At 64.6% G+C, this 20,878-nt stretch overlaps 3 protein-coding genes and 1 non-coding gene across 4 annotated transcripts; 3 read left to right on the top strand and 1 right to left on the bottom strand.

Annotated features, from left to right (window-relative positions):
* The first annotated feature begins 245 nt into the window (after window positions 1–245).
* On the top strand, window positions 246–5,505 carry RPL13 (ribosomal protein L13). The gene is made up of 6 exons (XM_074582664.1): window positions 246–338; window positions 665–780; window positions 1,259–1,400; window positions 2,805–2,978; window positions 4,250–4,306; window positions 5,299–5,505. Exons 2-6 carry the CDS (start codon window positions 677–679, stop codon window positions 5,455–5,457), a joined length of 636 nt encoding a protein of 211 aa, XP_074438765.1. The 5' UTR covers window positions 246–338; window positions 665–676; the 3' UTR covers window positions 5,458–5,505.
* Window positions 1,006–1,087, top strand: LOC141743231 (small nucleolar RNA MBII-202). The gene has a single exon (XR_012586998.1). It is a non-coding gene; the product is annotated as a small nucleolar RNA MBII-202 (small nucleolar RNA).
* A 1,651-nt stretch (window positions 5,506–7,156) lies between the features above and the next one.
* On the top strand, window positions 7,157–15,015 carry CPNE7 (copine 7). The gene is made up of 16 exons (XM_074582660.1): window positions 7,157–7,293; window positions 8,150–8,610; window positions 10,635–10,817; window positions 10,891–10,965; window positions 11,449–11,523; window positions 11,627–11,710; window positions 11,797–11,886; window positions 12,093–12,191; window positions 12,628–12,714; window positions 12,822–12,881; window positions 13,115–13,248; window positions 13,384–13,438; window positions 13,596–13,647; window positions 13,747–13,880; window positions 14,042–14,278; window positions 14,476–15,015. Exons 2-16 carry the CDS (start codon window positions 8,386–8,388, stop codon window positions 14,611–14,613), a joined length of 1,728 nt encoding a protein of 575 aa, XP_074438761.1. The 5' UTR covers window positions 7,157–7,293; window positions 8,150–8,385; the 3' UTR covers window positions 14,614–15,015.
* A 2,658-nt stretch (window positions 15,016–17,673) lies between these two features.
* Window positions 17,674–20,727, bottom strand: LOC141743132 (sulfotransferase 2B1-like). The gene is made up of 6 exons (XM_074586854.1): window positions 20,262–20,727; window positions 18,959–19,167; window positions 18,671–18,797; window positions 18,503–18,597; window positions 18,247–18,427; window positions 17,674–18,154 (listed from the first exon to the last, which is right to left on the bottom strand). Exons 1-6 carry the CDS (start codon window positions 20,398–20,400, stop codon window positions 18,039–18,041), a joined length of 867 nt encoding a protein of 288 aa, XP_074442955.1. The 5' UTR covers window positions 20,401–20,727; the 3' UTR covers window positions 17,674–18,038.
* Between the last annotated feature and the right edge of the window lie 151 nt (window positions 20,728–20,878).

The following is a 20,878-nucleotide window of genomic DNA, read 5'->3' as shown; positions in this document are numbered from 1 at the left end:
TCACGGCCAGGCCCAGCCCCTGGCTCACACCGCCGTGGGGTGCGGGCTCTGCCACGGCGGGTGGCGGCCCCCTGCCCGCCCGCCCCCCCCCGACTCCGCCATGCAGGAGATGCTGCTGCCCACCCCGAGCTGGGGCCGCTCCCGCTCGGTGTGCGCTGGCCCTTTAAGCTGACGCCATCTTTACTACGGGTGCGGTGAAGCTGCCTCCTGGCACTTCCTGCGCCATCCTCCTCATTCCGCCGTTCCGGCGGCGCTGCCCATTGGCCGGCGCTGCCGCACTTCCGGCGTGCGCGGGGCCGCCGCTTCCTTTTCCGGTCGGCCATTTGCCGTGGCGGGAGGTGAGTCGGGGCGCTGCTGCGGCCGGGGGGCTCCATCCGCCGCCATCCGCCCGCCGGGGGCTGTGCCGCGGGCCGGGCTGGGCCCAGGGGACGCTCGGAGCCCTGCGCGGGGGCTGCGGGATGGGCCTGGGCCCGGAGGCGGCGCTGACAGGGGCCCGGCCTGGGCTTGGGCCTGGGCCGGGGGTGGCGGGCTCGGGGGCAATCATAGCCTGTCCGGGGTGGCACGGGGAGCGGGGACGGGCCCTGGACCTGCTGGCCGGGGGAGGCCCTGCAGCCCCGGTGCCCCAGGGGGCGTCGGCTGCCTTTAACCCTGCCCGTGTCCGTAGGCCGCAGCAGCCATGGCGCCCAGCCGCAATGGCATGATCCTGAAGCCCCACTTCCATAAGGACTGGCAGCGGCGAGTGGCCACATGGTTCAACCAGCCCGCCCGCAAGATCCGCAGGTGAGTGCCCGCGGCCCGGCTTCCTCGGAGCCTCTCCTGCTGCCGCCGGCTGGAGGTCGTGTAGCTGGGGGAAGTGTCTGTCGCGTTATATCAGCCGCTTAGGAAGATTTGTATTTTTATTTAAAGCTGTTTCCCTAATCTCATTTAAGGCGCTGGGATTGCAGCGGGGTGCTCTTTTGGTGTGGGGTCTCTGGTCGGGGTCAGGCCGTTCCAGCTGCAGTCAAGTGATGAGAAATCTCCGGAATCGCTGTACGACATTGATGATTCCCTTGAACCCTTGTATATCTGATGACTGCGGCTGTTCTGTAGAAGCAGGCAGCGGCCTGTCTGAGTAGCCAGGCCAGTGTTGGGTTTATTTCTGAGTGGTCCCCATGTGGCAGATGCTGCCTGGCAATACAGGTCATCTGGCAGTGTAGGAGGGTCATATCTGGCAGAAATGCTGTGTTTCTCACTGCTGTCCCCTTCGACGACGTTCCAGGAGGAAGGCCCGCCAGGCAAAGGCTCGCCGAATCGCTCCCCGTCCTGTGGCTGGGCCTATACGGCCTATAGTGAGGTGCCCAACTATTAGATACCACAAAAAAGTTCGTGCTGGCAGAGGCTTCAGCCTAGAAGAGCTTAAAGTAAGTATGGGGAACTCATCTCAACCTGATAAAACAAACTCTGAGCTCAGTTGTCTTCTGTTCTGCACATAGACAACGTGCAAGTGACTCAATGAGGTGTCAGTATCTGCTGTGCTGGCTGAGCCAGGGGAGAGCTCTGGTGTTCCTGGCTCTACAGGAGCGTAGAAAATGATGGTCTAGGTTTTTCTTTGTAACTGTGGGTGGGGACGCAGTAGTGTGTGTCAGAGTGAAAGGTTGTTTTGAAAAGTAAACGTCCATTTGTCTGCTCAGACTTGCTTAGACAAAATTCCATTCAAATCAGGTTCTGATAGAGCCTTAATCGAGTCTCTTAAACTTCTTTTTTGGGGAAAAACAAATAAAAGATTAATGGCTTCTTCGTTAAATTCTCTTGTTTCTTTGTGAAACACATTTCTGCTAATTCTAAAAGCTGTAGCCAGCGTGAACCTGTTCGTGTTGCGGACCAAGTAAACCACGCTCAACGCATCCCTAGCAGACGTAGGGGATGTCGTGCCAGGAAAGGGAACTGTTCTGCCTCGCAGAGCGGCTGTGGCTGTGTCTCATGCAGTAGCCGTGAGTTGGTTTAGGAACACTTAAAGTCTGTGGGAAGTGTTCAGCGCCCTGCGTTGCTTCAGGAAACCCTTCTCTGGGCCCTTCCCAGGTGTGCTGAGCTGAGCAGCTGTTAACAGCTGGATCAGGGTGGTCTGCAGAAACCCCCACCCATATATCTCCACACAGCGGGCGGGAATAAACATCAGTGCTTGCTGGCAGCCAGCGTCCACAGCCACCTCTTGTGCGTTGTTTAGTATCTAATTAAAACATTCATAACAGTGAAATTAGTGCATTGAGGCAGTAAAATTGGTCTTCTGGATGCCAAATGCTTCATTACTTTATTTTTCTTTAATTTTTGGATAATGATATAATACAAAATGGTACGCAGATGTTTGTCTTTAAACAGAAAATTAGGTTATTTCTTGTTTAAGATGGTTAGCAAAAATGCTTCTCTAATGGAGCTTCCAGTATTCAGTGAACAGAGTTAACCGCCGGCTGGCTTCATAAATTTCTGTCTCTCGTGTATCAGAGTTTAAATGTCCTACTCATAATTACTCAGGGTTGTGCTTTGCTCTCCTGAGGAAATCCATCTGCAAAAATTACTGTAATGTCTGCGGAATGTTTTCAGCATTAAAATACAGACAGCAGGATGCCCTTTGTGGCGTAGTTGGTCCCTTTTGCCAGACTCTGGTGCTGCCGATGGGCCGTTCGGTCAGATGCTGAGCCTTTCTCCAGACTTCAGCCCACGGTGGCTGCGCTTGAGCCCTTGTCTGGCTGATGACCGGAGCCGCCCCCGGCAGTAGCGCAGTGGCGTTGGGAGATGTCAGGTGCTGACACATTGCGCTCTCTCTCCAGCTCGCTGGCATTAACAAAAAGTTTGCCCGGACTATTGGAATCTCCGTGGATCCCCGGCGACGCAACAAGTCTACCGAGTCCCTGCAAGCCAACGTGCAGAGGCTGAAGGAGTACCGCTCCAAGCTTATCCTCTTCCCACGGAAGCCGGCTATGCCTAAGAAGGGAGACAGCTCTGTAAGTGCTTGACGGCTGGAAACGTTTCACAGGGTCTGTGTGGGTAATGTTTTCAGAGGTTTGGTCGTGAGTCCGTCCCGGTGCCATGGTGTGCAGTCAGGCAGTGCTCTTGAACACTTCTCATCACATTAAACCCCCTGGGGGGAGCAGCCCTTCTCTCGGGGGCAGCGTGGCTCTCGTGCATGTACGTAGGGGATGGCTGAGCCCAGCGCAAGGGCAGGCCGGGTAGAGTCCCCTTCCACGGGGATCTCCTGGGTTACAGTAAGGCTTTGGGCAGGCGTTTGGCCTGGGGACTGCTGTGCTGCTTGAAGGGCTGCAGCTCGGACCGATGGTCTGTTTGCTGGAGCTTTGTTGAATGACCAGTTTAATTCTAGTTTACAAAGCTAAATTGTCGGAATGGCTGAAAAGCCTGTCTGGAGTGTGTGTTCTGCTGTGGTGACAGCTGCATGGAAAGGGTGAGGGAGGCAAGGACAAACTCTTCAGTGGAGTAGTTCAGTGAAAGCCGTGCGTAAGGCGGTCTCAAGAAGGTTGTTGCTGTTGACATACAAAAATGCTTTTCATTAAAATCTCACCGAGATCTAGAGTGCAGTTTTGCTTTCCTTGGCTCTGCCTGTGCTTCCCGTGGGACGGTGCGAGTCATGAAGCGGGGTGGTGTGGTGCAGCTGTCCTCGATCTTCTGGAGAGTCCGTTGGCTCTCGGCTCCTTAGCCGTAGTGCAGCCCATGGAGCCACCGTACTCGGGCCGCTTGTCGGAACAGGGGAGGACGGGTCTTGAGCTTCTGTACCAGCAGGTACAGATACTTGTGCCTGCAGTACTGTTTCAAGTTTGTTTACTTGAAATCAACTATTTAAAATAAAACTTAATCATTTTTGTGTAATGCCGTACTCTTACAAGAAGCTGGAATTAGCCTCAGAAGGAATTGCTGAGGAATACGCTGGCTATCAAACTAAAAATGGCACAGTAGATGTCAACGTTTTTCCAACTGGCAGAACTCCCGAAAGGCCGCTGCTCCTCTCTAGCCAGATCCGGGCTGATGGATAGCCAGGCAAAACGTGGGTTGTTGATGCGGCACGTCTGTGCCAGGTACTCCTGTAGCTGCGTGGCTGAAACGCTGAATTCGTTACCAGTTGGTGTTAAATCGCCAGTCGGAATTGTTAACAGCGTGTTTAAGCTGGGTACCTGCATAGAGGGCGTGCTTTTAACCGAGGTACTAGCCTGAGAGATTTTCAGTGCTGTTCTTTTTAAATATTTCTTGTTCTCTTGTTATGCAGGCTGAGGAACTCAAGATGGCGACTCAGCTGACGGGACCGGTTATGCCAATCAAGAATGTAAGTGTAAATAAATCACGTTCTCTGTGTGACATCATTGAGACCTTAACTTCATGGAGAGGATTCTCTTCTCGCTGTTCTATAGCGAAGGGTTGCTGTCTCCAGACAGTTCCCATCCTGGATCAGACAAAACCAGGAAGAGGTCAAGCTTGTCCTTGTCTTTTGCCAGGATCTGTTTGGTTCAACAGAGCACACTGCAAAGAATTAATTACTTGGAGCTCTGCTAAATTTGTTACCATCTGAGAAAGTCCTTCCTGATGAGCTGTGTCTCTGGCTCCAGCGGAGAGCTCCAGCCACCCGTGGCAGGGGTTCAGGTCAAGATCTGTTGGTTGGGAAAAATCGTGTATGTGATCCACTTCTGCCCTAAATGACGCATGGGAGACGCACAGCTCCGTATGCTCCCCGGAGAAGGCCACAGGCACAGTGACCCCCCCCAGATCACACAATTTCTATGAGGACACAGGTTAAGGCACACATGCAGCATCTCCAGCGCGTGTTTGTGCTCAGCGCTGCGTCCTCCACCCAGGTTCCAGGGTGCTTTCTCCACTTGTACCTTTGAGGGAGCTCGTCCCGCTGTGAGACTGGGGGCACTCGGGGTCGCCGGTTGGGGCGAGGGCCGTGTGCTGGCGGCATGGCAGCCCGGGCAGGTTGCGTAGTCACCATTTGTCTCAAAACCCCTCGCTGCTTCCAAAAGGTGCTGTCGATAGCGCGCCACAAACCTGACTCAGATTTCACGTTGCGCCTGTTTTTTCCCTGGTATGTTCTGGTCTTGTGCTGACGTGCGCTGGCAAATGAGGAAGCGGTTGAAACGAGGTGCCTGGTGGAGTGATGATAAGGGCAGGGCCTGTAGATGGCATAAATGCTCTATTCTTAACAGCATCCTGGAGCTGGTGGTAGAAATGTAGCGAGATTAATTGTGTTAAGCCTTAAATACAGTCTTCTCTGGGAGCCTCTGATGTGCAGTCTGACTGTCTGGCGCTCTCTCCCACCAGGTTTTCAAACGGGAGAAGGCCCGTGTTATCTCAGAAGACGAGAAGAACTTCAAGGCCTTTGCCAGCCTGCGCATGGCCCGGGCCAACGCCCGGCTCTTTGGGATTCGTGCGAAACGCGCCAAAGAAGCAGCAGAGCAGGATGTGGAGAAGAAGAAATGAACTGTTCTCCCTAGAACTGTCAATAAAAAAAAAAATATAGAAATACAAGTGTGCTGTCTTTTTAGGGTGATTGCGCAGGACTGAGCTGCCCTCCTGGTGTGTGTCGCAGGAGCTGGCAGATCTCCTGGTGCAGATCGTGGGCTGCTCTGCACGGAGGGGTGTGCTCCAGGGTAGTCGCTCTTCAGACCTTGGAAACCTCATTTTCTGGGGTTAGAGACTCCAAACTCCCCTGAAAGTGAGGGAAACGAACACCTCGGCCTTGCGCAGCTCTCTTCAGGGAAGCCTCTGCTCTGTCTCCGGGGACGCAGCCCGGGCTCCTTCCCGTGCTGGAGCCGGACACCCGTCTCACTGTGCTGGGGGCTGCTGAAGCTGACAGTTGAGGGCTTTTTTGGGGTACCCTCTCCCTGACGGGCTTTGTCTCCTTCCTACCCAGCTCTCCGCTGTGCCGTTATTTCAGATTTAATGATTTCCACACCTCTGCCTGTGGTTCTGCGCCAGGCAGAGCAGTTGGCTCTGCTGTGGAAGGTGGGGTGTCGTGGTGGGTGTCACCCGTGGGTGCATGGCCTGGTGCGGGCAACTGCTTGCCCCATGAGCCTCACCTGGGGACCCACCGCTCGTGGGGCAGTGACCTGCTCCATAGGAGGGCTGCAGCACTGCCCACGGGAGGAGAAGGGTCTGGGGGCTCTGGCCCATCCTTGTGGCTGTTGGGCTACTGGGCTGTGCCTGCCCCAGGGCAGGGGGCTGATGTGGGGCTGATGGGTCACGGGGCGGCATCGGCAGGGTCTGTCCTGCTCCGGGGAGCGCTCAACCGAGCCCCTGTGCTGGCTAATCAGTTCTGGGGCCGTTCTGCAGCCTGGCTGCACTGCAAATCGACCCTGCCGGGATAATTGAGTCGTTTGTATTCATTAGCAGTTGGGTGACAGAAACTTGGGGATCGGATGCCATGAAGCGCTCCGGTGGCTGGAGCTCCGGCACAGCTGGGTGAACCCGAGGTTCCTCAAACACCGGAGCAGGGGCTGTCCCTGCCACCGCGGGCGGCTGGCTCGTCCCTCCCAGCCCTGCGTCCCGCCGTGGGTCGGCTGCCTCCTGCCCCACTGCACCATGCCGTGGGGCTGCGGGAGGAGTGGGGAAGGAGAGTGGCCTATTTCTGCCAGCCAGGCTGGGGATTATCTCCCAAAACCCAGAGCCTTGCGGTGCCCTCACGCTCATTAGCCCTATCTGCATTTTAATCCCTCCAAATACGGGCTAATTACATCATCTTTCATAAAGCCGAGCTGACAGCCGCCCTGGGGTGATGCGCCTGGGGGGTGGGGGGTGCCGGGGCAGCCCCTGGACAGGGGATGGGGTGCCCGGTGCTCCTCCATGGGTGTGGGTGTGGGGTGTGGGTCTGGGACACATGGGGAGGGCACCCACCAGCTCTGGGGCACCCCATTCTTGCGCAAGGACCAGGACAAGGATGGGCCTCAGGTGCCCCATGGGGAGGGCGAGGGGCCATGGGGCGTCGGGAGCAAGGGCTGTGCCATGGGGGGGTTCGCCTGGAGCGGGAGCGCCTGCCCTGGCACAGCCAGCGGGGCCAGGGATGCCGGGGACCCCGCTCAGCCCCAGTGCCCGCCGGTGGGCTCTGCTCCGGTGCCGGCAGCGAGGCAGTTAATGGAGCTTGTCGTCTCCCTCTTAGGGCTCCGCTCCCGAACTGCAGCTTGAGTCAGTTGTGTGGAGGTGGCAGCGGCGGCAGCTCCGGCTGGCACACCGGCTCCGGTTGGCACACCGGCTCCGGCTGGCACACCGACCCCAGCTCTCGGCCCCACCGCGTGCGGAGCCCGGGCCACTGGCACCCAGGTGAGGGGGGCGGCCGGGCAGGGTGGGAGCCGGTGTCCCCTCCACCGGGGGATGCCATGGGGTGCCTGCCATCCCGGGGAGGGGGATGATGCCCGCCGGAGCTGGGGCACCAGAGCCACGTGTCAGGAAGGGCCCGGGTCTGGCATGACTTTGCAGGGAAACTTTGTCCCGGCTGGGGACACCGGGGCGCAGCGGGCGGGCAGGAGGGCATGGTGGCTGCTCTGCTCCTGCCCGAGACAGGCAGCCCCCGGGGGCTGCGGCTGGGGGGACGAGCCCCGGGCTGGGGCTGGGGCTGGCAGAGCCCCTCAGTGACCCGTCACTTCAGCGTCACCTGGCTGAGTGTCACCAGCATCGAGGTGGAGGGTGGCCCCTGTCCCCAGCATGGGGGAAGCCCCCCCAGTCGCCCTGGGGTGCCACTAGCCCTGCCCCGGCGTGCCACCAGTACCGCCAGCACCAGCCAGTGGCACGGACGAGGACCCGGTGTCCCCGCTGCCCTCACTGGCCATCCCTGCCCGGGCGGAGGGTGCGCTGCCTGTGGGGACAGGAGAGGAGTTTCTGCTCCCCAGCACCAGGAGGGGCACCCCGGGGTGGGGGCTGCCTGTGCAGCCCCAGCTCCCCCCAGCCTCCCAGCCCCACTCGGGTGCCCCTTCCCATGGGACACATCCTCCCCCCGGGGTGGGGCTGGGGCAGAGCTGGGCACGGCCCCACGGGACCCCCTGGGTGGCCTGGGGGGGCTGGCGGGTGGACGGGAGCACGGCATTGCCTGTGGGGCTGGCTGGCACTTGGGGGTACGCGGGCAGTGTCACAAGGGGTGACCCAGCTCCGGCTCACCCCACTGTGCTTTGACACCTTGCAGGGCACCGCGGAGCCATCGGGGCTGGAACTGGCCCCTCCGCCTCGGAGGGGGTCGCCAGGGTTCCCTCCACCCACCGGACCATCCCACCAACACCCGCTGCCACTGGGGAGCTGCACCCGGGCTCCGTCCCCACGCCTGGTACCGTGGGGCGACGTGCCCCGGGCATGACGGGCGCCTGCCCGGCACCCTGACAGCAACGAAGGCAGCAACCGCCCTCGCCGCCCCGCTCCCCCCGCATGCCCTTCGCCCACGGGGCCGCCTGCCCCCCGTCGCGCCCGGCCGCCCACCGTGCCACGGCCACCATGGGTGAGGCCACTGAGCCGTCACCCCAGGCCCCGCTGGCCGTCCTCTCCAAGGTGGAGCTGCGGGTGAGCTGTAAGCACCTCCTGGACCGCGACACGCTCAACAAGTCGGACCCCTGTGTCCTGCTGCTGATGCAGTCCCAGGGCCAGTGGATGGAGGTAGGAGGGTGGGGGGTCACCGCTGGCACCCACCGCAGCGGAGCAGGGTCGGGGGGGAGGCTGTCATGGGGGACGTGACAGGGCTGGGCGCGGGGGGCTGGGCACAGGGTTTGTGTCTCTGGGATGGGGACAGGAGTAGAGACAGCTCCAGGGTGGCCGCGATGCCCACGGGGACGGAGACAGGGCAGGAGCCATCGCGCAGGGTGCAGGAGAGGGGGGCAGAGTCGGGTGCAAGGTGCAGGAGAGGATGGAGAGCAGGGTACAGGGTGCAGAGCAGGGTGCGGGAGATGGCGCAAAGTGGGGTGCAGGGTGCAGAGTAAGGTTCAAGGTGCAGGAGAGGGTGGATTGCAGGGCGCAGGGTGCAGAAGATGGCACAGGGTGCAGAAGACAGCACAGAGTCGGGTGCAGAGTTCACGGTGCAGGGTATAGAGCACAAGGGCCATGGGGCAGGGCTGGGCAGGGTCCTGTGGGACACTCGGCAGTGTGTGGGGACAGATGCCCGGGTCAGAGCGAGTGGCCCGGGGCTCTGGAAGGGCTGAGGAACGGGGTGCGCACAGTGCACGGCTCCAGCACGGCTCTGCTGCCCCGGGCTGGGGCCAAGGGATGCTTTGGCCACCCCTGGGGTGGATCAGGGCTTCTGGGCTGGTCTCGCCCTGCTTGGTGCCCACAGGAGCCATGGTTGGCACTGGGGCTGGCATTGGCATTGGCGCTGGGGCTGGGAAGGCTCCTTCCCATCGCTCCCCATGGCTTAGCTCTGGGCTGGCGCCGGCAGCTCTGCGCTCGCTAATCACCGCTGCTCAGCCGGCAGATTTAGTGCTAAATCCCTCTGCGTGTAATCGACTCTGCTCGCCGGAGCCAGGGCGGGTGGCGAGGGGCCCTGTGCCAGCTGCGGGCTGCGGCTCCCCAGGCTGTGCCATGCCGTGCCGAGCCATTGTACCCGGCTGTGCCACGCTCCGTGTGCCGTCCCGTGCCATGCTGTGATGTGCCAAACCATACCGTGCCGTGCCGTGCCGTGCCATGCCATACTGTGCCGTGCCGTGCCATGCCATGCTGTGCAAGGGCCAGATCTAAGAGGGCTCCTCCTGGGCCACCTTTTGGAGGGATCTGAGCTGTCCCCTCCCCGTCCCTGCCAGCACGTGTCCCCCAGCCCAACCAGGACAGTGGCTGGAGCCGGCTCAGCTGCTGCCCACTGGGTTCGAGAGCCGAAATGGCCCTGGACATGCTGGCGGGGCTGGGAGCTGGAGCCCCGTGGTGGGGCTGTGGGGCTGGTGGTGCCCACGCAGGAGGCAGGGAGCTGCACGGGGTGGCCCTGCCAGCGCCGCGGTGGTGTGGGCTCAGCAGATGCTGCCGGACCGGGCGGGCGGTGGGCAGGGGCTGGTGGGCTGGCAGGGTGCCCTGGCCAGGATTTGTCCCGTTGAGTCAACGCTGGCAGGGACGGGGTGCGGGGGAGGCTCCTGGAAGCCGCTCGGCAGCCGCTGCCAGCACGGCCAGGAGATGGTGAGCACCCACCCGCCCGCCTGGACCACGGTGGCCAGTGGCCCCTGCCCTTGGCCAGGGCGGGAGCGCAGGGGCTTGTCCCGGGCATCAGCCCATTGTTCCTACATGAGCAGAGCCGTGGCAAACCGTGGTCCAGAGGCAGAGCATCCCCTCGAATTGACCACGGGGTTTGCCCGGAGCTCCGTAGGGAGCAGTGCCCTGGCACCTGGGGCTGGCAGTGCTGGCACCCTCAGGGGCACATCTCCCTGCCCGAGCCAGCGCCGGGGCTGCCTCCAAATGCCATTCACCAGGAACAGGCAGGGAAATGCTGGTGCAGGGCTGGTCCTTCCCAGCAGCTGCCTGGCATCCCCCATCCCTACATCCCCATGTCCCTGCATCCCCATGTCCCGGTGTTCCTGCATCCCTGTGCCTGACTCCTGGCAAACTCTGGCATCCCAAGGTCCTGGGCAGCTCTGCTGGCCCCGGATCTGTCCCCAAGCTGGGCTCTGGCCCCACTGCCCCCCCCCAGCCAAGCTCCTGCCGTGCAGGTGGACCGCAGCGAGGTCATCAAGAGCAACCTCAACCCCGTCTTCGCCAAGATCTTCACGGTGGACTACTACTTCGAGGAGGTGCAGAAGCTGCGGTTCGAGGTGTACGACAGCCACGGGCACGCCGGCGTGGGCACGCACGACGATGACTTCCTGGGGGGCATGGAGTGCACCGTGGGGCAGGTGAGCCCGCGCCCCCTCCCTCCCGGGGACACCTGCCAGCGGCGTCCCCTCCCCGACCCCTCGGCTTTTGCAGATCGTGGCGCAGAAGCGGGTGACGAAGCCGCTGTTCCTCAAGTACGGGAAGTTCGCGGGCAAGTCCACCATCACGGTGAGTGGCCACATCTGCACCGGGAGCGACACCAGGCTGAGGCATGCGAGTGGCACCGAGCTGGGGCACTGGGGTGGCACTGAGCTGGGGCACATGGGTGGCACCAAGGAGGGACCCTGGGATGGCACCGAGCTGGGGCACGTGGGTGGCACCCAGCTGATGTGGTGCTGTGACACTGAGTGGGGCATGTGGGTGCCACCAGACTCGGGTACGGCATCGAGCTGGGACATGTGTGTGGCACTGAGCTGGGTCAGTGGGGTGGCACTGGACTGGCATTGAGCTGGGGCACATGGGGGCCCCCCAATGACCTTCCTTCTGTCCTAGCTGTCATCCAGCTGCCCCCCGGGCCCTTGGGGGTGGGGAGGGCTCAGGGTCCCCTCTGATGTCCGCTGGCCACCCTGGGGGGTCCCCACCGTGCCGGGGAGGGCAGGGGGATAAAGCCCTGCCAGGTGCTGAGTGCCCTGTGGCCACCTCTCATCGCAGGTCATCTCGGAGGAGATCTCGGGGAACAACGGCTACGTGGAGCTCGCCTTCCGGGCCAAGAAGCTGGATGACAAGGTGAGCCAGGTCCCATGGGCAGGAGATCTGGGGAGGGCTGTGCAGGCCGGGCGGGCAGGACGGGCAGGGCAGACGGTGCTCTGCCTCACCCTCCCTCCTCCAGGACCTCTTCAGCAAGTCGGACCCCTTCCTGGAGATCTACCGCATCGATGATGACCGCAGCGAGCAGCTGGTGTACCGCACCGAGGTGAGGCCCCGGGCAGGATCGGTCCCTCGGCCGGCCCGTGGCCACCCTGGCGGCTGCCCGGCCCCACTGAGCCCCTCGCCCCGCAGGTGGTGAAGAACAACCTGAGCCCCATCTGGGAGCCCTTCAAGGTCTCCCTCAACTCGCTCTGCAGCTGCGAGGAGAAGAGGAAGCTGAGGGTGAGGAAGGGCGATGGGGACCCCCATCCCTGCCCCGGGGGCATGTGTCCCACGGCTTCCCCACAGCCCTGCGTGGGCGGTGTGCCGGGGACCCCAAGCCTCTGGGAATGGCGACAGGGACGGTGCGGGTGCTGGGGGGGGTGCGGGTGCGTGGGACCCCCAGCCGGGTGCTGCCCCGCCGGGGTTGATCCGTCCCCCCGCCGCAGTGTGTGGTGTGGGACTACGACTCGCGGGGCAAACACGACTTCATCGGGGAGTTCTTCACCACCTTCGAGGAGATGCAGAAGGCGATGGGGGAGAACAAGGTGGGCGTGCGGACGTGGGGACAGCCTGTGGGGTCACCCCTCCCTGCTGCCAGCAGATCCCGTTCCAGGAGGCACCTCCCAGCTCCTCCTCTGGTTTTGGGGCTGTTCCCCCCTCGCTGCCCCCCTCTTTGGGGAAGGGATGGTGGGTCTGGGCTCCTCTGGGGAAATCGGACGCGGTTGGTCTGGAAGGAGCCCATGGGCTGGCTGAGAGCGGGGGAAGGCGGCTGCACGCTGGGGCTGTGGGGCAGTGGGGTTATGGGGCTGCAGGGTTGTGGGGCCGTGGGGCTGGAGCACCATGGGGCTGCAGGGTGGCAGGGTTATGGGGCTGGGGGGTTATGGGGCTGTGAGGCTCAGGGTCATGGTGGGGGGTGCCGGCGCGTGGGCCGTGTGGCCGGGGCTGGGGGGCCGCGGGCAGCGCCCGTGCTGCGTGCCGCAGGTGCAGTGGGACTGCATGAACCCCAAGTACAAAATCAAGAAGCGCAACTACAAGAACTCGGGGGTCGTGGTGCTGCTGGACCTGAAGGTGAGCGCCTGCGTGCCGAGCTGTGCCATGCCGTGCCCAGCTGTGCTGTGCCCAGCTGCCCTGGGGCGGCGTGGGGCAGGACCGGCTGACACAGGTCCCTCTGGAAGATCCACAGGGTCTACTCCTTCCTGGACTACATCATGGGCGGCTGCCAGATCCACTTCACGGTGAGCAGTGTCCCCCCACCTCGAAGCTCTGGGGACCGGGCAGGGGCTCCGGCGCTGGGCCACCCTCCTGTCCCCATGGCAGGGGTCCGTGGGCAGCGCATCCCGGCTCCCCTGAGCCGTGGCTGTGCCGTGATGCTGGAGAGAGGGGCTGGCAGAGCCACCCAACCCCAAGAGGGACATGCCAGTGGCCCCGCTCACCCCGGGGGACTCACCACCACCACCACCCCTGCCAGGTGGCCATCGACTTCACGGCCTCCAACGGGGACCCCCGAAACAGCTGCTCCCTGCACTACATCAACCCCTACCAGCCCAACGAGTACCTCAAGGCGCTGGTGGCGGTGGGCGAGATCTGCCAGGACTATGACAGGTCGGTTGCTCCGGTGGGTCCCCCAGGGGCAGGACACCCCGGTGATGGCCACCCCAGAACCAAGACCCCCCGGTGATGGCCACCCTGGTGCTGGCACTGCCGGGGCTGGGGCTCCTCACACCTCTTCCCTTGCAGCGATAAGAAATTCTCAGCTCTGGGCTTTGGTGCAAGGATCCCCCCCAAGTACGAGGTAAGGGGGCGGACGGGGTGCCGGGGCCCTGTGGGACCCCAGGGATGTGCGTGTCCCTCCTGGCATCCCTTGGCCGTGGCTCCCCTGGGGGTCGGCAGGTGCCAGGGGCCATGGCGGGTGGGTGGGCACCGGCTGCCCCCTCCCCTCTATCCTCCAGGTCTCCCACGATTTCGCCATCAACTTCAACCCCGACAACGACGAGTGCGAGGGTGAGCCCATCTCCGTCGGGGCCGGGGGGGGCCAGTCCCATGGCCCGCCCTGTGCCAGAGTCTGGTGCTGCCCCCCTCACCCCTCACATCCCCCCGCAGGCATCCAGGGTGTCGTGGAGTCCTACCAGAGCTGTCTGCCCAAAATCCAGCTCTATGGCCCCACCAACGTGGCCCCCATCATCTCCAAGGTGGCTCGTGTGGCAGCCGATGAGGAGAGGACGAAGGAGGCTTCGGTACGTACCCACTGCCACTGGGGTCCAGGGTGGGCTGAGACCCAATACGCTCACGCCACTTGTGGCTGCTCCCGTGTCAGAGACGAGCCCTTGTCCGGCTCCTCCCGCATGGGGCTGCAGCGGGGCCGGGCAGCCCCCCCAGAGCATCCCTCCCCCCCCAGCAATACTTCATCCTGCTGATCCTGACGGACGGGGTGGTGACGGACATGGCAGACACGCGGGAGGCCATCGTCCGCGCCTCCTACCTGCCCATGTCCATCATCATCGTCGGGGTGGGCAACGCCGACTTCACGGACATGCAGATCCTGGACGGGGACGACGGCATCCTGCGCTCCCCCAAGGGCGAGCCCGTCCTCCGCGACATCGTCCAGTTCGTCCCTTTCCGGGAGTTCAAGAATGTGAGTGGGGCATCAGTGGTCCTCCCGTCCCCTCCTGTCCCCTCCCATCCCCTCCTGTCCCCAAGGCAGGACCAAGCATCGTGTCACGGCATGCTGGTGCCCCATGGGTGCTGCTCCGCACGCCGGGGCGGGTGGGTGCCGCCATGCCCCGACTCACCCATCCACCCTGATGTCCCCTGGTGTCCCCCGTCCCGCAGGCGTCACCGACGGCCCTGGCAAAGTGCGTGCTGGCGGAGGTGCCCAAGCAGGTGGTGGAGTACTACAGCTACAAGGCCTTCCCGCCCCGCTGCCCCCAGCCCGAGACCCCCGACTCCAACCTCAGCTCGCCCCAGTGAGGGCCCCCCCCTGCTCCCTCAGCGTGGCGCGGGGACGGATGAGGTCCCCAACAGGTCCCAGCCCTGCCGCAGACCCCTCCTCACCAGGCAGGGGGGGCACCGGCAGCCGGCAGCGTGCCCCCGCTGGCACCTGGCCAGGGACACGGGGACGGTCCCGGTGCCCCAGTGCAGGACACCCCCCCCCCTCCCCAACTCCACGCCGCCCGGGGGGCTGGGGGTCCCCAGCGGGCATTGCCCGGTCCCCGTGGTCTGTGCCCCGCAGCCTGTTCCCGTTCTGTCCCCGCTGTCCCCCTCGTTCCCCGCTTGTCTGTCGCTGTGACATCGTTTGGAGGCTGCATGATGAACCCCCCGCCCCCGGCGTGTGGGGGACCCCCCCCCCAATAAAGCAACCAGCCCCGTGCCCGTGCCGTGTGCTCTCTGGGCGCCGACAGCAAACCTCCCTGAGGGTGCTCAGCGGGGCGTGGGCAAAGGGACAGGCAGCTCCCGGGTGCTGCCCGGCGCCCCTCGCACCCCTGACCCTGACACCCAGCCCCGGCCGGCGGCAAGAGCCGAACGCAGCCCCCAGCCCCGGCTGCCATACGGGCTGCTCCGGCTGCCCCTATATTTCGGGGAGTTCGTGACTGGCAGCGTGCAGGCGAGCGCCGGCGCTTTGCAGCTGCAGCACTTTGGAGCAGCCACCGCTTTCAAGTTGTGCCGGAACGGCCGCCCGCCCCGCTGCGCCGCGGCCCCGAAATCCAGGCCACGGGAGCGGGAGCGGAGGCAGCGCCGGCACCCTCCGCATGCCCCTGCCCAGCACATTGCCTCTGCCACGTGCCACGTGCCGTGTGCCGCGTGCCATGTGCTGTGTGCCATGTGCTGTGTGCCGTGCCATGAACTGTGGGTTGTGTGCCATGCGCTGCGTGCCACGCGCTGTGCCATGTGTTGTATGCTGCATCCATACAGTGTGCCACGTGCCATGTGCCATGTACTCTGCCGTGTGCTGTGTACTGCATGCCATGCGCCGTGTGCCGCGTGTCATGCGCTGTGTGCCATGTGCCATGTTCTGCGTGCCATATGACATGTTCCAGGTGCCACGTGCCACATGCCATGTGCCACATACCATGTGCCGTGTGTTCTATACTCTGCCACGTGCTGTGTACTGCATGCCATGCGCCACATGCCATGTGCTGTGTGCCATGTGCCATACGCCATGTTCCAGGTGCCACACGCCACATACCATGTGCCATGTGCTATGTACTTTGCCATCTGCTGTGTACCACATGCCATGCGCCATGTGCCATGTGCTATGTGCCACATGCCATGTTCCAGGTGCCACGTGCCGCATGCCATGTGCTGAGTGCCAGTGTCATGCACTGTGTGCCATTTTCCACGTGCTATGTGCCACATGCTGTGTGCCATGTGCCGCCTGCTGTGTGCTTCATGGTACCTGCTCTGTGTTACACCACGTGCCACCCCCTGTGCCCTGTGCCATGTGTCATGTGCCGTGTGCCGCATGCCATGTGCCACGTTCTGGGCCATGGGCCGTGTGCCATGCTGTGCCGTGTGCCATGCTGTGCCATGTGCCGCGTGTGGCGCACTGGGCGCAGTGCCACGCTCTGCCACGTGCATCACACCGAGTGCCGTGTGCCGTTTGCTGCGCCGAAAGCCGGGTGCCGTTCGCGGTGTGCCAACTGTCTCCTGCCACGTGCTGTGTGACACTGCGCCGTGTGCCGTGTGTCGTTCACCCTGTGCCATGCGCTGTGTGTCACCATCCTGGTGCCGGCAGAAGCTCTTGGGGAGGTGACGTCCACCAGGGTGGGGTGTGACCCAAGGCCACCACAGGGACTAGAACTGGGACACAGGGCAGCTGTGACGGGGTAGGGGCCGCCCAAGAGCCCGCCATGCGGGTGCCACCGAGATGGATCCCGGGGCCAGGGATGCGGCCGGCACCCTGGGGGCTGTCACAGGGGTGCCAGCCTGTCCCCGTCCGTGCAGCCGTGTCGGCTCACCCATCCACCAGCACGGCCACGCTGAACCGCCGTGCCCCTCCAGTGCTGCCCGCCGCCGGCACCCTGCACGCAGGCAGAGCACGCTGCCCCGATCAGCCCGCGTATTTATAGCTCCTGATTCATCTCCCTGTAAAGCAGGATAATAGACGTCGCCATAGAAACCCAGCGCCTGACGAGCCTGCGGATGCAGCCGGCCAGCGGCGCGGGCAGGGGGCTGCCACGGCACCCTGCTCCGTGGGGACGGCGGGTGCAGGGGGTCCCCACGGGGCTGGGGGTGCCCAGCGTCACCAAGCCGGGCTGCACCCCCCCAGCGGGGCAGGCAGGGCCCCGGTGCCAGACAGCGTCCCCAGGGAGGGTCTCGCCATCTGCCCCCCGCTCAGCCGAGCCCTGGCGAGGGGTCCTGCTCATGCCAGGGCCAAGCCCTCGCCCCCCCCTCCCCCCGCCACGGCACTGTGCCACACTGAGCTGGCAGGCGCCGGTTAATTAAGCCAGGGGTTAATTATTGACAGTGCCTGTGCTTCCCAGGTGGCTTGATAGAGCAATTCCTTGGAGCGTGGCAGGAGAGCGGCTGGGGGGGGGGCTTAGGGGGCTGCCAGCCTGGCGCACCCCAGGGTGCTGGTGGGGGGGGGTAGGCACAAGCCCCTGGGTGCAAACACCCCAGGAGGGGAGCTAGGCAATGGGGGGGCATCCAGCCAGGCCGTCCAGGCCACTGCAGCCCCCCCAAAAGCATCATGAGGGGTGCACTGGGGCAGGGTGGGGGGAGAAGGTGTCTGAGGGCGTTGCACTGGGGAAGGCAGAGCCCCGGTTTGTTGGGGGGGGGGACGTCTCTGGGAGGGTGGTGGTGAAGGAGCCGGCTCCGTGCCACAGGCTCCGCTGGCAAACACCGGAATGGTGCCCCGTGCCGTGACCCCACCCCAGGGCCCCCTGCGCTGCCCACCCGGCCATTGCCCCCCACCCGCAGATAATGTCCCCCGGGGATGGGTCCCCACCCTGATGGGGCCCCGATAATGCCGGGCGCTTCCCGCCAGCGTGCCGCCGCTTCCCACCCCACGCCCATGGGAACAGGCTGCCTGGCTGGGAACAACAATAAATATTTATTTCCCCAGGGCAGGCTGGGCGGAAGGTGGGGGGTCACGGCCACGCGCCCCCACCCCAGGGGAAGGAAGGCCACAGGGATGGCCACAATGTGTGGCCGGAAAAGTCCCCCATCCCTGGGGGGTGTCAGGCGGCTAGTGTCCCCCCACCTCTCCCTGCGGTGGGACCCCCAGCTGCGCCGCAGCCCCGGCCCCTGCGGCGATGGATGGGGCTGTGTACGTTATGGGGGTGCTGGGGGCTCCCCATGCAGGGTGCCCCCCCCGCAGCGGGGCTCCGCAGGCAGCAGGGCAGTCGTGTTGTGCAGTGGCAAGGCCAAGTGCTGCCGGCCCCCCCCGGCCCCCCTCAGGCCATGGGCCAGCGCGCGGGCAGCTCCGAGTCGCCCATCTCCTCCTGGTAGAGGCGGTTGAAGAGGGCGTTTTGCAGAGGGGAGAAGTGGTCGCGCCAGTCCCCCACCACACCTGCAGGACGGAGGGGACGGGGTGGCGGTGGGGGTGTCTGCAGCTGCAGCCTGCACCCCCGTGTCCTCCCCCACCCCGTCCCCCCCCCGTACCTTTCCTCATGAAGCGTCCCTGGCTGTGGTCCATGATTTCGGAGGGGATGAGGGAGTAGTTGGCCATGGCGTTGTCCCGCATGGCGACGAAGCTGCAGTGCTCCTCCAGGGCTGCCAGCGTCTCCGGTCCCAGCGGGCAGCCCAGGAAGGCGCTGAGCCGCTGCGCCGTGCCGCGCAGGTCCTGCGGCGGAGGGGACGGTCAGCCCGGGGCAGCTGGCAGGGACGGGGACAGGGATGGGGACGTGCTGGGGCTCACCTGGTGCAGCTCCTCGTAGGTGACATAGATGATGTCCAGGAGCTGCCGCTGGCCCAACCAGCCCTTGACGTGGTCAAACCAGGAGCCGTAGTGCACTGGGGGGAGGCGGGGAGTTATGGGGGGGCCCTGTGGCTGAGCCCCGGCACCCCAGGGACCCCCGGCCCTTACCCGTGCCCTCGAGGAACTGCGTGAGAAAGGTGTCGAAGGAGCCGGGGTCGGGCAGGAACTTGGCCAGGCGGTGGAAGTGGTAGAAGGAGACGGCGACATCCTTGGGGTTCCTGGCCACATAGATCACCTTGGCGGGGGGGGGAACGGTGTCAGCTCCACGGCCGGGGGGGATTCCACTCCGCCCCGCTCAGAAAGCCCCTGGCAATCACCCTGGCTGCGGGAAGCCCCGTGGGCACGGAATGCCCCTGCGGGGACCCCCCCGGATTGTCCTGACCGCCCCCCCCTCACCTTGGCCTTGCTCTGCTGCAGGGCGGGGGCCAGGACGTGGGCAGGCAAGTGGGTGGTGATGAGCCGGCGGGTGGCCGTGTCCTGCAGCGCATCCCTGAAGTAGATCTGCTCCAGCCAGGGCGCCCGCTCCCAGTTGGGGATGGTCTTGGCTGGCAGGACGTCCCCGTGGCTGAAGAGCAGCGTCAGGATCTCCTGCATCCACGTGGTGCCTGGGGAGGCGGCTGTCAGGGCAGCGCCAGCCCGGCACGGGGCACCGCATGGTATGGCATGGCATGGCAGGGCTCTCAGCACGGCATGGCACAGTACCCCATGGCACAGCATGGCATGGCATGGCACGGCACAGCATGACAGGGCTCAGCACAGCATGGCACAGTACCCTATGGCACGGCATGGCATGGTATGGCACAGCACAGCAGGGCTCAGCACAGCATGGCACAGTACCCCATGGCACAGCATGGCACGGCACGGCAGGGCTCAGCACAGCATGGCACAGTACCCTATGGCACAGCATAGCACGGCATGGCACGGCACGGCAGGGCTCAGCACAGCATGGCACAGTACCCTATGGCACGGCACGGCATGGTATGGCACAGCACGGCAGGGCTCAGAACAGCATGGCACAGTACCCCATGGCACAGCACGGCACGGCACGGCATGGCATGGCATGACAGGGCTCAGCACAGCATGGCACAGTACCCTATGGCACGGCACGGCATGGCATGGCGTGGCATGGTGCAATATGGCATGCCATTGTATGGCACAGCACGGCATTGAACGGCTCGGCACGGCATGGCTTAGCACGGCGTGGGCTCAGCATGGCACAACGTGGCACGGGGCAGCAGCTGGGACCCCCAGGGCCACCACCAGTCACACCAGTCTGGGGTTGGGGACAGGACGGGGCTGGGACAGGGGAGGGTGTGGGGGCGGCTGCCCCCCACCCGCAGGGCAGGGGTTTTGGGGGGGAGGGTGGGAGCCGACGGCTGGGGCTGGGCTCCCCTCTGCTGTGCCCTGAGGGGCCAGTGGCCGCTGGGCTGCGGGGACAGGGTGATGCCCTGCCCAGGGAGCAGCTGGCACCGAGCCTGGCCACCTCCCAGCCACGCAGGCAGCTCCCGGTCCTGCCGGAGAGCCGGGGGCTGCGGGGCAGAGTCTGTCCGTGCCCCCCCCGCCCCGCCACCAGCCTGGGGGTCCCCAGTGCTGCCCCACTGACCCCACCACCCACCCACATGGGTCCCCTCCCCGTGCCCCATCCCTCTGGGACCCTCCTCGCCCCCCCCGGCCCCCCACCTGCCCCACCGTCCCTCACCCGATTTGGGGTAGGTGGCGATGACCACGTCGGTGGGGCGGAATTGGAAGGTGGCGGCGAAGCTGAGGGAGTCCTGGGTGTGGAGGTGGCCGGGCAGGGAGATGCCGGCAAAGGTCTCGGTCACCTCCATCCGATCCATGGCCCGGCCGCTGCGGGGGACGTGCCGAAACCGCCCTTAAATAGCTGGAAAAGAGGAAGCCGTCCCGGCGCGAGGGGGCCGGGCTCCCCCGGCACATTCCTGCCGGGGAACCGCGATCCGGCTGGGGCCATCGCCGGGAGAGCGCTGCCTGCGGGGCCGGGGGGCTGCGGGACAGCGGGACGGGGGTCAGCCCCACGCCGTGCCCCACGGCCGGGCTCCCCGTGGCCGGCACCGTGCCGGAGGAAGGAATTCCCGTCCCGGCGCGCCCCGGGTCAAGGAGCGGAGCTGGTCGTCTCCATGTGGCTCCGTGCCATTCCCAGCAGCCCCGCGGTGCCTCTTGCCACACGCGACACCGTAGCCACCGCCGGCCCCGAGGCCACCGCCATCCCTAGCCGGGGTTCCCCCACCGCGGGCACTGGGCCACAGGACTGACGTGTGCCTCAGTTTCCCCACACGCGACGCTGCAGCAGGACCGCAG

This window comes from Larus michahellis, chromosome 4 (assembly GCF_964199755.1).
Source record: "Larus michahellis chromosome 4, bLarMic1.1, whole genome shotgun sequence".
Lineage (NCBI taxonomy): Eukaryota > Metazoa > Chordata > Aves > Charadriiformes > Laridae > Larus > Larus michahellis.
The sequence above is the reverse complement of the archived record's forward strand: the minus strand, read 5'-3'. Positions and strand labels throughout refer to the sequence as shown.